Source organism: Pelodiscus sinensis, chromosome 9 (assembly GCF_049634645.1).
Source record: "Pelodiscus sinensis isolate JC-2024 chromosome 9, ASM4963464v1, whole genome shotgun sequence".
NCBI lineage: Eukaryota > Metazoa > Chordata > Testudines > Trionychidae > Pelodiscus > Pelodiscus sinensis.
Window position 1 is genome coordinate 65,261,341 of NC_134719.1, and position 15,045 is coordinate 65,276,385.

General features: G+C 60.9%; 1 protein-coding gene across 1 annotated transcript in view; it reads left to right on the forward strand.

The window, feature by feature from the left end:
* Nucleotides 1-8,512: 8,512 nt before the first annotated feature.
* NOS1AP (nitric oxide synthase 1 adaptor protein) overlaps nucleotides 8,513-15,045 on the forward strand; it is a 49,158-nt gene continuing 42,625 nt past the window's right edge. Inside the window, 1 exon segment of the mRNA XM_075937089.1 lies at nucleotides 8,513-8,690. Coding sequence (XP_075793204.1) covers nucleotides 8,586-8,690 — 105 coding nt within the window. The 5' untranslated portion in view covers nucleotides 8,513-8,585.

The following is a 15,045-nucleotide window of genomic DNA, read 5'->3' on the forward strand; positions in this document are numbered from 1 at the left end:
ACATACCCTATGTCTCCTTGTCATGAGGCTGGCAATTAACTCACTTTGCTCCTTTGCTTGGGACCGGAATGTGGGCAGGGGACCCCGTGCAGAACCCCCTAGCGCCTGAATGCCAGCTGGCCGGCTGCTTTTCTGCAGCAGTCGGGGTGTTCGGCGTGGGGAAGGGCAAGGAAGCATTCTCTAGCCCCGCCCCCAAGGGTACAGCAGCCCTGAGTCCAGGGACCGTAGTGGGCTGAAACTCTGTGACGTGTCCCCAGCAGCCAGGCGTGGGCCGTGCCAGCTCTGGGTTGTGCGGGCCGAAAGGGAACGCTGGGCAGTGGTGCTTGGGGTGTGGGCAGATGGGCGCCTGAGTGTTGCCAGCGACTATGGGCATAGGGCCAGATAAGAACCTCGGGGCAAGAGGAGGGTTCAGCATTGAGCCAGTGAAGACGTTTGGTCCAGCTGAGCACAGGGCAGCAGACAGGCGGGGCCCGGGCAGGCCCGGGTGGGCGTGCAGCCGTGCAGTGTGGATAACGGAGGGAGGAATCCCTCAAGCAGTCCTGCTCTTTGGCAGTGGGGAGCAGCCACACACAGCCGACCACACAGTGCCGCCTCCTGACACAGTGATGTCCTAGCTGGCTCGCTGCAGCGGCATCCCAGGCGAGACACAGTGGGATGCAATCGCTGTGCGTGGGCACAGGGCAGTGTCAGCCGAAATCTGCTTGAGACACGGCACCTCTTGGCCCTGGGCTGTTCCGGGCCATGCGAGCCCAAAGCTTGTGGTGCAGGTGTCTGTACTTGTGCTATGCAAACGGCTGGAAGGGGCTGATGTGAAACGGCAGCAGGGAGGGACCTGGAATAGCCTGATTTATCATCGTTTCAGTGAAGCTACTAATGAGCGAGGAGGACAGGGCAGCTATTGCTGTGGGTGACAGGTAATTAGCCGAGTTCCGATTATATACTAATTGCTGCGTGTGGCCATCACACTTCTGCAGCTGATAAATAATTGCAGCGTCCGGCCTCAGCTGAGAATGCAGCTCACTGCTCCTGAGACATCTTATGCTCAGCTCTTGAGCACATGGCAAGGGGCGGGCGAGCCAGGATTCCCCACACTCAGCACTGTGGCTAATTGGAATCACTCTTGGAAGTGATGTCACATATTTATAACAAAGCAGAGCAAAGAATGGTGATCCGCTCGCATCTTTCCCACCTTGGGGCTGGAGCAAGACTCAGTTTACAAGGTATGTTCATTTCCTCGCACAATTGTGGGCTAACATGTTTGACACCTGCACTAATATCATAAACCTGTTTCCATCGCTGCGTGAAAGCCTCCTTTTTATTGTTGCTTTTTGGAGCATCAGATCTTCAGAGCACCTGAAATCTGCTGTGTTTTCACATAACCACTCTACCATGCTATTGTGTGTATGTGACAAGTCTATTAGGGGTGCACTGGGAAACAACTGGATCACTTGAATGATTTGCTCTGAGTGCCTTAGCAATAGGAGAGAGAGCTACTGGTCTCATTGTCTCGCGGCACATGGTGAGCCATCACTGTTGTTGCATTTATGGATCCTGAAAAAAATAAAACAAATTTAGAGATGGGGCGCTGCGAGAGGAATCAGTGTCAGGCGGAGCAGGGGCCTTGTGAGAGGAATCGGTGTCAAGCAGAGCAGGGGCCTTGTGAGAGCAGTCGGTGTCAGGCGGAGCAGGGGCACTGCGAGAGGAATCGGTGTCAGGCGGAGCAGGGGCACTGCGAGAGGAATCGGTGTCAGGCGGAGCAGGGGTCTTATGAGAGGAATTGGTGTCAAGCAGAGCAGGGGCCTTGTGAGAGGAATCGGTGTCAGGCAGAGCAGGGGCCTTGTGAGAGCAGTCGGTGTCAGGCGGAGCAGGGGCCTTGTGAGAGGAATCGGTGTCAGGCGGAGCAGGGTCCTTGTGAGAGGAGTCGGTGTCAGGCGGAGCAGGGGCCTTGTGAGAGGAATCGGTGTCAGGCGGAGCAGGGGCCTTGTGAGAGGAGTCACTGTCAGGTGGAGCAGGGGCTTTGAGAGGGGAATCGGTGTCAGGCGGAGCAGGGGCCTTGTGAGAGGAATTGGTGTCAAGCAGAGCAGAGGCCTTGTGAGAAGAATCGGTGCCAGGCGGAGCAGGGGCACTGCGAGATGAGTCGGTGTCAGGCGGAGCAGGGACCTTGTGAGGGGAGTCACTGTCAGGTGGAGCAGGGGCTTTGTGAGGGGAATCGGTGTCAGGCGGAGCAGAGGCACTGTGAGGGGAGTCAGTGTCAGGCGGAGCAGGGGCGCTGTGAGAGGAGTCAGTGTCAGGCAGAGCAGGGGTGCTGTGAAAGGAATGGGTGTCAGGTGGAGCAGGGGCCTTGTGAGAGGAATGGATGTCAGGCGGAGCAGGGGCGCTGTGAGAGGAGTCAGTGTCAGGCAGAGCAGGGGTGCTGTGAAAGGAATGGGTGTCAGGTGGAGCAGGGGCTTTGAGAGGGGAATCAGTGTCAGGCGGAGCAGGGGCCTTGTGAGAGGAGTCGGTGTCAGGTGGAGCAGGGGCCTTGTGAGAGGAGTCACTGTCACATGGAGCAGGGGCTTTGTGAGGGGAATCGGTGTCAGGTGGAGCAGGGGCGCCGTGAGAGGAGTCAGTGTCAGGCAGAGCAGGGGTGCTGTGAAAGGAATCAGTGTCAGGTGGAGCAGGGGCCTTGTGAGAGGAATGGGTGTCAGGCGGAGCAGGGGCACTGTGAGAGGAGTCAGTGTCAGGCGGAGCAGGGACGCTGTGAGAGGAGTCAGTGACAGGCGGAGCAGGGGCGCTGTGAGAGGAGTCAGTGACAGGCGGAGCAGGGGCGCTGTGAGAGGAGTCAGTGACAGGCGGAGCAGGGGCGCTGTGAGAGGAGTCAGTGTCAGGCAGAGCAGGGACGCTGTGAGAGGAGTCAGTGTCAGGTGGAGCAGGGGCCTTGTGAGAGGAATGGGTGTCAGGCGGAGCAGGGGCGCTGTGAGAGGAGTCAGTGTCAGGCGGAGCAGGGGTGCTGTGAAAGGAATCAGTGTCTGGTGGAGCAGGGGCCTTGTGAGAGGAATGGGTGTCAGGCGGAGCAGGGGCGCTGTGAGAGGAGTCAGTGTCAGGCGGAGCAGGGGCGCTGTGAGAGGAGTCAGTGTCAGGCGGAGCAGGGGCCTTGTGAGAGGAGTCAGTGTCAGGCGGAGCAGGGGCCTTGTGAGAGGAGTCAGTGTCAGGCGGAGCAGGGGCGCTGTGAGAGGAGTCAGTGTCAGGCGGAGCAGGGGTGCTGTGAGAGGAGTCAGTGTCAGGCAGAGCAGAGGCGCTGTGAAAGGAATCAGTGTCAGGCGGAGCAGGGGCCTTGTGAGAGGAATGGGTGTCAGGCGGAGCAGGGGTGCTGTGAGAGGAATCAGTGTCAGGCAGAGCAGGGGCCTTGTGAGAGGAATGGGTGTCAGGTGGAGCAGGGGCCTTGTGAGAGGAGTCAGTGTCAGGCGGAGCAGGGGCCTTGTGAGAGGAATGGGTGTCAGATGGAGCAGGGGCGCTGTGAGAGGAGTCAGTGTCAGGCGGAGCAGGGGCCTTGTGAGAGGAGTCAGTGTCAGGCGGAGCAGGGGCCTTGTGAGAGGAATGGGTGTCAGGTGGAGCAGGGGCGCTGTGAGAGGAGTCAGTGTCAGGCGGAGCAGGGGCCTTGTGAGAGGAATGGGTGTCAGGCGGAGCAGGGGCCTTGTGAGAGGAATGGGTGTCAGGTGGAGCAGGGGCGCTGTCAGAGGAGTCAGTGTCAGGCGGAGCAGGGGCCTTGTGAGAGGAATGGGTGTCAGGCAGAGCAGGGGCGCTGTGAGAGGAGTCAGTGTCAGGCGGAGCAGGGGCGCTGTGAGAGGAGTCAGTGTCAGGCGGAGCAGGGGCCTTGTGAGAGGAATGGGTGTCAGGCGGAGCAGGGGCCTTGTGAGAGGAGTCAGTGTCAGGTGGAGCAGGGGCGCTGTGAGAGGAGTCAGTGTCAGGCGGAGCAGGGGTCTTGTGAGAGGATCGTGCATTCCGCCTCGGGCGCCAGTTGCCAGCAGCTCTCCTCAAGCCGCTCCTGTTTGCAGCCCTGTCTCCACCACACTGCGCCCTGGAGCCTAGAACAGGAGGCAGGGAAGCTGCTCCCCCCTGTGGAGCCTCTGGACCAGTGGGCAGTGGATTCCCTCAGGGAGGCAGGCCCCACAGAAGGCTAAGAGGAGCCCTTTCGCTCCACTGGCAGAAGTCTGTCCTGGGAAGCTGACAGCTCTGGAGTCTCGTGCTGCTGTAGGCTCGCTGGGGTTTGCATTGGGTTAAAGTTTGTTTCATTTCCTCTATGAGAAAGGCCCCTAAAACCACTGCACCAGTGAAAGCTATGCACAGCCACAAATTACACCCACAACTACTGGTGCCAGGCTGCAGCCTCGCATTTCATCTTCAGCTCCTTCTTCCATCGACACACAACTCTGGCCTGGGGTTCAGTTATTCCCAGAGCACAACAAATCCTCTGGACTCAGAGGGTGCGTCTACACTGCAGCGTTTTTCCCGAAAAATGGCTATTTTTCTGGAAACACAATACTTGCATCTACACTGCCATTGAGTTCTTTCGACTTTCTGTTGAAAGAACGGAGGGGATTTTCCGACAACGGTAAACCTCATTCTACGAGGAAGAAGCCTTTCTCTGGCATGTGTGGACACAGAAGAAGGAGTTCTTTCGAAAGAAGAGGCTTCCAGGAAATAACAGAGGTGTTCCGGTGGCCACTCCGTCCAGACTAATCACACTTAAATGCAAGGTAGTGTCCAATCAATGGGGATGCTATCTTTCAAAAAAGCACATCACTTTTTCGTTGCGCTTTTGCTGTGTGGACGGTGTCTTCTGAAAGAAACTTGCAGTCTAGACATAGCCAGAGAGAGGCAATTTTAAGTCTCCTCTTCAGGTTTTTTGGGGTGCTGGGGAAGGTGGGGAGGTAGTTTGGTCTTTCTGCTGGCCCGATAGCCAAAGCTATTTTCAGGCAGCAGATTTTGAGTTCTTTTCTGTGCTGCATTTGGCTCAGTTCCCAGCAGATGGTGCTGATGTATCATCCAGGGTTCCAAATCAGTAGAGATGTGCCTTTCTGAAAAACTCTGGAGGATGGTTAGCTGGAGGTGGTCAGGATAACTAGAAAGCAAGTGTGAAAAATCTGGCTAAGAGTGTGGAGTAATAGAGGCTTCTATAAGACAAAGCCCCAAGGATCCGGGCTGTCCCAGTAAAAGTGGGATATCCAGTCACTGGAATGTGAGCTGGCATGCAGAACATTACCGTGGGCAAGCCTGGCTTGTTGATAACATTCAGAATGCTAAAAAATCTTTTCTTTTATGGAACAACCCTTCAAAAACATGCCTGTACTTTGTTTAGGGACACCCAGGCCACTTCTCAGTCACTCTCCTGTGCCTGGGGGTGTCCAGACATCCCAGGCCTTGGGCTCTGCAAGGCACAGATCCAAAGCCCCATGTTCAAAGAGTTCCACCCCCTTGGGTTTACGCCAGAGTAAACTCTATGCAGTTAAAACCAATCAGGCTGGTGTTAAAATACCAGTCACACTTCACATCACAGTTGCATCACTTTAAAGCAGCTCTGCTAGAACTTGGAAGTGCCTATTAATAGGAACAAAAGGATTCTGGCCTTTTGATGACGGGAGTCATCAAGTCCAACCTCTGCTGAAAGCAGGACCAAGCCCAACTCAATCAGCCCAGCCAGGGCTCCACCCCCTCCCTAGGGAACCCATTCCAGTGCTTCACCACCCATTACAAAGATAGCTTCCCCAATTATCACCTCTAATATCATTAGCTCACAGACATTTACCTCCCCCCTTCATCTCCCTTCTGTTCTGAAATGTGATTTGTCCTTTTCATATTTGTTCATTTTTTTTAATTGTACCCTTTGGTATATATGGTTGTGACAATTTTCTTCCACTGTTTGATCTGAGGAAGTGGGCCTGGCCCACGAAAGCTCATCGCCTAATAAACCATCTTGTTAGTCTTTAAAGTGCTACATAGTCCTGTTTTTTGATTCAGCTAAACCAGACTAACACGGCTACATTTCTATCACCATCCTCCTAGGGAAATCATTTTTCCAACCTAGACCTCCCCCACTGCAACTCCAGACCATTGCTCCTTGTTCTGTCATCTGCCCCCACTGAGAACAGCCTCCCTCCATCCCCTTTAGAACCTCCCTTCAGGCAGTTGAGGGCTGCTATCAACCCCCACCCCTTCTCTTCTGCAGACTAAAAAAGCTCAGTTCCCTCAGCCTCTCTTTGTAGGTCATGTATCCCAGTCCCCTCATCCTTTTCCCCCTCCACGGGACTCTCTCCCTTTGTCCACATTCTGCAGGGGTAGCAAATTCCATGGGCACATGGTGCCCCCACTTCAGGAATATTCAGGGCCTAGCGACATGTTTCCACCAATGTTCCCAGCTCTGCCTGCCGCCACTGCATGCCTCGGAGAATCTCCTGGCCCTGCCTGCTGCCCCCGGGTGACTTAACGGGGCCTGAAACCCATGGCCGCTGCCACCACCAGCAGCACAGAGGGGCTCAGGTGGCTTCCTGCCCACCCTGGCTCCAGCTTGCTCCCAGAAGCAGCCAGCAGACACCTGTGGCCCTGGGGGTGTTTTTCTCTGTGCGCCATCCCAGCTCTGAGCACTGACCCTGCAGCTCTCATTGGCTGGGAACTGACCAATGGGAGCTCTGGGGGTGGTGCCTATGGGCGACAGTGTGAAGACCTGCCCCCGCTTTGAAGTCCTGGCCAGAGAAAGGTGCCGGTCGCTTTCAGGAGACACCCACGGTAACCCGCCAAACCTGCCCCTCTCGTGCACCCCGACCCTCTGTCCCAGCCCACAGCATGCACCCCAACTCCCTCCAGAGCCTGCGCCCCTCCCGCACCCCAACTCCCTCCAGAGCCTGCGCCCCTCCCGCACCCCAACTCCCTCCCTGTGCCCCTCCCGCACCCCAACTCCCTCCAGAGCCTGCGCCCCTCCCGCACCCCAACTCCCTCCAGAGCCTGCGCCCCTCCCGCACCCCAACTCCCTCCCTGTGCCCCTCCCGCACCCCAACTCCCTCCAGAGCCTGCGCCCCTCCCGCACCCCAACTCCCTCCAGAGCCTGTGCCCCTCCCGCACCCCAACTCCCTCCCTGTGCCCCTCCCGCACCCCAACTCCCTCCAGAGCCTGCGCCCCTCCCGCACCCCAACTCCCTCCAGAGCCTGCGCCCCTCCCGCACCCCAACTCCCTCCAGAGCCTGTGCCCCTCCCGCACCCCAACTCCCTCCCTGTGCCCCTCCCGCACCCCAACTCCCTCCAGAGCCTGCGCCCCTCCCGCACCCCAACTCCCTCCCTGTGCCCCTCCCGCACCCCAACTCCCTCCAGAGCCTGCGCCCCTCCCGCACCCCAACTCCCTCCCTGCGCCCCTCCCGCACCCCAACTCCCTCCAGAGCCTGCGCCCCTCCCGCACCCCAACTCCCTCCAGAGCCTGCGCCCCTCCCGCACCCCAACTCCCTCCCAGAGCCTGCGCCCCTCCCGCACCCCAACTCCCTCCCTGTGCCCCTCCCGCACCCCAACTCCCTCCCAGAGCCTGAGCCCCTCCCGCACCCCAACTCCCTCCAGAGCCTGAGCCCCTCCCGCACCCCAACTCCCTCCAGAGCCTGAGCCCCTCCCGCACCCCAACTCCCTCCCAGAGTCTGAGCCCCTCCCGCACCCCAACTCCCTCCAGAGCCTGCGCCCCTCCCGCACCCCAACTCCCTCCCAGAGCCTGAGCCCCTCCCGCACCCAACTCCCTCCAGAGCCTGCGCCCCTCCCGCACCCCAACTCCCTCCAGAGCCTGCGCCCCTCCCGCTCCCCAACTCCCTCCAGAGCCTGCGCCCCTCCCGCACCCCAACTCCCTCCAGAGCCTGCGCCCCTCCCGCACCCCAACACCCTCCAGAGCCTGCGCCCCTCCCGCACCCCAACTCCCTCCAGAGCCTGAGCCCCTCCCGCACCCCAACACCCTCCAGAGCCTGCGCCCCTCCCGCACCCCAACTCCCTCCAGAGCCTGAGCCCCTCCCGCACCCCAACTCCCTCCAGAGCCTGCGCCCCTCCCGCACCCCAACTCCCTCCAGAGCCTGTGCCCCTCCCGCACCCCAACTCCCTCCAGAGCCTGAGCCCCTCCCGCACTCCAACTCCCTCCAGAGCCTGCGCCCCTCCCGCACCCCAACTCCCTCCAGAGCCTGAGCCCCTCCCGCACCCCAACACCCTCCAGAGCCTGCGCCCCTCCCGCACCCCAACTCCCTCCAGAGCCTGAGCCCCTCCCGCACCCCAACTCCCTCCAGAGCCTGAGCCCCTCCCGCACCCCAACACCCTCCAGAGCCTGCGCCCCTCCCGCACCCCAACTCCCTCCAGAGCCTGTGCCCCTCCCGCACTCGCGCCTGAGGTGGGTGGGCGCCGCACGCGTTGCCGTGGCAACCGCCGCCCAGCAACAGCTGTGACGCGGCCGTGCGGGGCGGGGCTCCCGGTCCGCTCTGGCCCCGAGTCACGCGCTGGCCGGCCGGGCTGGCACTGCGCATGCTCCGCGCCCCGCCCCTCGGCCGCCCCGCGGGGAGCCGGGCGCGGGGCGCTGCAGGACCGGCCGCTGCCGCCATGCCCCGCGCCGCCCGCTACAGCCCGGTGGAGCAGCGCGGGGACCCGCGCGTGCCGCTGCACAGCGACCAGGCCTTCCAGCGCGGCCTGTGCTTCGAGGCCAAGGTGCGGGGCGGGCTGTGCGGGTATGGGGCGGTGCGGGGCTGTGCTGTGCAAACGGGACAGGCGGTGCGGGGCTGTGCTGTGCAAACGGGACAGGCAGTGCGGGCTGTGCGATGCGGGGCGTGCAGGGCTGCGCTGGGCTTGCGGGGCTGCGCGGGGCGGGCTGTGCGATGCGGGGCGGTGCGGGGCTGTGCTGTGCAGACGGGACAGGCGGTGCGGGGCTGTGCTGTGCAGACGGGACAGGCGGTGCGGGGCTGTGCAGTGCGGTGCAGACGGGACGGGCTGTGCGGGTATGGGGCTGTGCGGATGCCGGTCGGTGCGGGGCTGTGCGGGTGCCGGTCGGTGCGGGGCTGTGCTGTGCAAACGGGACAGGCGGTGCGGGGCTGTGCTGTGCAAACGGGACAGGCGGTGCGGGCTGTGCGATGCGGGGCGTGCAGGGCTGCGCTGGGCTTGCGGGGCTGCGCGGGGCGGGCTGTGCGATGCGGGGCGTGCAGGGCTGCGCTGGGCTTGCGGGGCTGCGCGGGGCGGGCTGTGCGGTGCGGGGCTGACGGGCTAGGAGCTGCCCGGGGCGGGCTGCCATGGGAAATGCGCGTTTCCTGGTCCCGGTTCTCCCCAGCCGGCGCCGGGAGCCGCGCTCAGGTGTCGGGCGGGCGGGCGCTTGGCTTCCCTCCAGCGGGAGCCGGGGGGAGCCTGGCATTCCCGGGCTGGCTGAGCTGACCCCACAGCCGGGCCTCTAAGGGGGATGGCGATGTCAGCGCAGGTCAACACCCGCCGCTGGCTGGGCCCCAGTCTACTTCTGGAAGGACTTAGGCAGCTCCCCGGGAAGTGCATTCCTCAGTCTGACTCACCCCGCCGTGACTGTCACTTCCCTTTGGCCTTGGTGGGGACAGGACCTGTCCCGGGATCCGCTGCCTCTCTTGCCTGCTGGCCAGCGCGTCTGTGGCCCGGTGGCCATGCAAAGTGGCAGCTGAATTGGACAGTGGCCATGGAAAGATCCGATTTGCTGCCCGTTCAGACCCTTGGTCCAGTCAGTTTGGGGCCGGTGTCTGGCTGCAGCCAGCGCTTGAGCTGCGTGTTCCAGAGAAAAACAAACGTTTCCGCCCCGCCAGGTCTGGCGTGTCACTTTGGACTGGACTGGGGGTGGGAGGTTTTCAGCGTTTCAGCCTCTTGCAGCAAGGCATGCCTGGGGCTGGCTCTTCGGGAAGGACTTGCCTCTAGACTGGGTCTTTGCATCTCAAAGAATTTCAAAGTGCCCTGCAAACTGATCCCATCCCTGTGGGGTTTGTTCCTCCCTCCTCTGGCGTGGGGGGGGTAGGAAGTGAGAGTAAAGCTGGGACGACTAGGTGGGGTCTCGAGCCGGCCGAATGGCGCTGCCCGGGGACCGACCTTTTATTAGGACAACTGGGTGAAAACGGCAGCAGGAGACTTGGAGTGAGGAGGATTGTTCCCCACTGCGCAGTGCTGGGGCATTTGTTTCCACGGAGCAGAATGCTTCCTGCGGCACCTGTGCTTGCCAAGGGCTGCTGATCAGCTTGGTTCACGAGCTGGCAGTACCAGCTTCTTCGTGATTCTGAGCCTCTCGGTGCCAGTTCCATCTTCTCCCCCACACAGAGCAGCCTGTGCTCTTTGTAACTTACACCTCTCTCGCTCTAGCTACCTTCATTGCCCTGCTGGGATTTTTCCGGTTGCTGCTACAGCTTGCTCAGGCAGGGGCTAGCGCTTACGCCTCTTCTCCAAACAAAGGTGCACCTTGTTTTGCAGCAGTGTGGTTACAACAGTTTTAGTTCTTCCTTTTTCACTGTTGCTCTGTGCTCTTTCTTTGCTGGTGCCTGGTAGGTGTATGTTTGGCTTGCCTCCATATGCACAGCAGCGGGCTTTGGATCCGGCCCAGCAAATCCACTTGAAATCTGCGGGTATCCACTTCCACAGACGTGGGTATGTCTGGCTTCTTTTTGAGGATACGGCCACAGTTACCCACAAATTTGCAGGGTTCTAGATACAAAATTTGTATCTGCTTCGTATCCATGGATATCTGGATGTGGATGCTGGTATCTGTGGATCATTTTTGCAGATGCAGATACCGATTTTGTATCCACGCAGGGCTCCGCCCAACGGATCCTTCAAGTTCCAAGCCCCTTGGTGTGTAAGGGAAATGTAGTTTGTTTTGGCAAATGAGCCCTGCCCTATTCTTTTAATACTAGCCAAATAGCCCGTCAGAAAACGGGATTTTTCAGGTCTCTCCTCCACATCCTATTCCCTTTCTATCTCGGTCTTCTCCCCTGAACCTCCGGTCTCTCACTCCGTCTCTCTCTCTCTCCCCTCCTTCTACTGCTTCCCCCCCCCGCAGCTCTCCTCTGTCTCCTGCCGCTCACTCTCTTTCTCTCCTCCTCCTCCTGCCTCTCTTTCTCTCTTCTCCTTCTGCCGCTCACTCTCTTTCTCTCCTCCTCCTCCTGCCTCTCATTCTTTCTTCTCCTTCTGCCGCTCACTCTCTTTCTGTCCTCCTCCTCCTGCCTCTCATTCTCTCTTTCTCTTCTCCTCCTCCTGCCGCTCATTCTCTCTTCTCCTTCTGCCGCTCACTCTCTTTCTGTCCTCCTCCTCCTGCCTCTCATTCTCTCTTTCTCTTCTCCTCCTCCTGCCTCTCATTCTCTCTTCTCCTTCTGCCGCTCACTCTCTTTCTGTCCTCCTCCTCCTGCCTCTCATTCTCTCTTTCTCTTCTCCTCCTCCTGCCTCTCATTCTCTCTTCTCCTTCTGCCGCTCACTCTCTTTCTCTCCTCCTCCTCCTGCCTCTCATTCTCTCTTCTCCTCCTGCCTCTCACTCTCTTTCTGTCCTCCTCTTCCTGCCTCTCACTCTCTCTTCTCCTTCTGCCTCTCACTCTTTCTGTCCTCCTCCTCCTGCCTCTCACTCTCTTTCTGTCCTCCTCTTCCTGCCTCTCATTCTCTCTTCTCCTTCTGCCTCTCACTCTCTTTCTCTCTTCTCCTCCTGCCTCTCATTCTCTCTTCTCCTTCTGCCTCTCACTCTCTTTCTCTCTTCTCCTCCTGCCTCTCATTCTCTCTTCTCCTCCTGCCGCTCACTCTCTCTCTCTCTTCTCCTCCTCCTGCATAGGGAGTGTGGAACCCAAACGGCTGTTTGCGCCGCTTGCTCCCACGTGGCAGCCTGGCTGAGCAGCTGCCTGTGACCTTCAGCTGCCCCCCTGCACTGTTTCCCTTCACCCCAGCACTGATCCTGCAGCCTCCCAGTTGTCCTCCACCTCCCCCTCATTCCCCCGCCCTCCCCCCAGCCAGGGTCTGTTCACAGCCAGGGGGCGGGGCCTGGACCCGCTGTCACGCCGCACGTCACCGTCCCGCCCCCCCTCGCCTCCTGCCGTGGCGCTCGGCTGACTTCTGCGCCACTCAGCTGGGCTGCTGCGCAGGAGCAAGCGACCGTTTGGGCCCCGCGCTCCCCATGCAGCACGGACCCCAAACGGCCGCTTGCGCCGCTTTTTCCCGTGTGGCGGCCCAGCCGAGTGCCCCGGGGGAGCAACGCCAAGCGCGACAGCGTTAGTCACAGGCATTGGGCTACTGTCTATTCGATTCTTTGTGGCTTTCTCTAGCATTAGCAGCCTGATCAAAATAGCTTTGTGAAATCGGCCATCGACACTGGCTTCTCCATTCGTGTGATCGCTGCCAAGTGTCCCGCGGGGCTGGGTGCTGTACAGGCTCCGAGTAAGACGCAGGAGGGAGCTTTACAGAAACACCCAAGTTCCATTCACAAAGTGATGTAGGGCTTCGCTGGAGTCTCATGGAAATTAGGAGCCTAAGGACGTGTGGGGCTTTCGCCAAGGAATTTAGGCTCCTCTGTCACTAACTGCTTTTGCAAATTGTACTTCTAGTCCCCGTCCCAGCACCGAGAGTCTTGCAGTCTCATTTCTAAGGCCTGACATGGGTGGATTTAGCAGCAGGAAGATAAACACCAACAGTGACAGGAGCTCCTTGCTCCTGGTGACAAGATGCTGGCCTGCACCGCGCACTGCCAGCCCTCTGTCCTCGTCCGGCCTTCCTGAAGGCTCAGGCGCCTGTCCTCCGACAGGCCGGCTGGGCTGTGCCTTTCTGGGGCAGCGTGGGAGGCCGGGGATGCCAGAGGGAGGCGGGTTTGGCCCTACCAATACAGAGGCATTCTTCTTACTCTTGGCAGATTTGGGTTGGGGTTTTGCAGTCTCAACACCGGTGAGTCCCTCCCAGAGTGCGGGAAACTTGGCAATCCCTCCCATGATTTGACCTGAGCGGCAGGCGTTTGGTGACTGTCTGTCTCTGGCAACGGTCACCCGCGTCCCGGGTCACTGCGCTGCACTGGGCTGCAGGGAGCTGTCTCAAGCAGCAGTGACACCCCACTTGTAGCGTCACCCGGGCAGGGAGGGCAGTGGGGCGAGGACGCGCAAGGCTCCTGCGGTTGAAGCTGTGTGTGTCACTTGGCCCAGCCGGGAGAGCCCTGTTCACCGGCGCGGGCTGGGCCTGGCCGAGGACCCTGCTCTGCTCAGCCACAGAAGACGTGGTCTTGGAGCCAGTCTGGCATCTGCTCCTTGCCTGTGTGGTGGGCTGCCAGACGACTTCCCCAGGAACGGACTTCACTCTCCCCCCGCTCTGTGCCAAGGGTGCAGAGTTCAGCCCACGTGGAGCGGAGGTGGTGCCCAGTCTGGTCCCTGTCGGCCGGGGGGCAGCCTGGGAGCAGAAGCGGACCCCTCTGCTCCCTGGGAAGGGTGGTGCGGAACATAAAGCCCGGTCCGTTCTTTTATTTGTCCCAGGCTGCATCCGCTGACGCGGCCCAGCTGCCTGTCTGCTTGCGGTCTCTCCTGCCCCGCGGAGGGGGGCGCCTTGGCCTTGCTCTCTGCAGCCCCCTTTGCTCTCCTCCCCTGAAGTGCTGTGTGTCCGGTGAGGTGCAGGTGCACCGCGGAGCATCCTTTCACCCCGTCTTCCCAGATTGTGCTGCTCAAGGGGCTCCTCCTGCCGCACTGCCTGAGCCGTGTCCTGCCTTTCTCCAGCCGCGTGTGGGCTGGGCAGAACTCAGGGAGGTACTGACGCGTCCCTCAGTCTTATGCGGAAGGATCTCGCGGCCGTGGCTCGCCCACGTCTGAGGGGGATGCAGCAGGTGTGTTGCTGGCGCTGCCCTGCCCAGGGGTGGTGAGGCGGGAGGCAGGGAACCTCTGACCAGATCTGGGGGCGCGGTGGGATGCAGTTACCCACGCCGGAGTTCAGCCCGGAGGCCGGGATCTGTGGCTTGCAGCCCCTGGGAGGACAGGAGCAGCACTCGGCTTCTGGCGATGGGAATTCTCAGCCTGCTTGCGCGCTGCGTGGGGGGAGGCGAGCCCAGGCCTGAGTGTACTCGCGGATTCGACACGCGGGCCCGCGCAAAGCACTTGTGCAAAGGGACCTCTCTTGCCTGGAGTAATCGGCCCCCGTGACGCACGGTGCACGAGTGACCCATGCGCTCTGCCTGAGCAGGGGCCTCGCTGGGCCACGGGGGGTTAGAAACGGGTCTCGGGTCACCCTTGAAACCCGCCAGTGAGACTCATCCAAGTCCCCATTGGTCTCTGTGGGTCCAGGGCAGGGCCTGGCGGGGGGTGCGGCAGGAGGAGCTGTGGGGCAGGACCTGCTTCTGGGCCCCTCCTGGCCTTTCCTTGGCTCTGGCGCAGCACTGTCGCAAAGGCCAGACTGCCCCTTGGCGGTGGGCTGGCCCCTCTCCTCTCCAGCAGCGCTGGGGGGGGGGCGAGGAGGGCAGGGGCTGCAGGTTGCTGCTCCGTGGGCTCGTAGGAGTGGCTGGCCCCCTCGCTTCCTTTGCCAGCCTGCAGCATGCTGAGCAGCCAGGGCGCAGGGGTCAGCCAGGCCCACGCCCCACGAGGCGGAGCTGGGCTGCCCGTGCCAGAAGGCGCAGGGGGGCAGGCCAGGGCGTTCCCAGGAGTGGGTGGGGAGGAGCCCTCAGCTCATCACCAGGTCGATCTCACCTGGGAGCCCAGCCGTGTGGGGTGAGGGGTCTGGCTGCCAGCTTAGCCCCACTGAGTATGGGCACCCGCTGCCAGTGAGAGGCAAACCGGGGCGGGCGGGGGAGCGGCAGGGCAGGGCGGAGTTGACTGACCCGTACGCCAGATGACTTGTCCTACATGCACCTGAGCGGAGGGGATGTGCCACATGTAGGTGACACGTGACACATCACCTTCCTATTGGTGCGCACAACAAAATTCATGGGACAAGAGTGCAGCAGGAGGCTCAGGTCTGGGGCAGAGTATGAGGAACAAGAAGTGGGGTGCAAGCTGTGGGGAGGATGAGGGATTTGGGGTGCAGGAGGGAGCTCCAGGTTTGGGGAGGGGCTCAGGATGGGGGTTGGGGT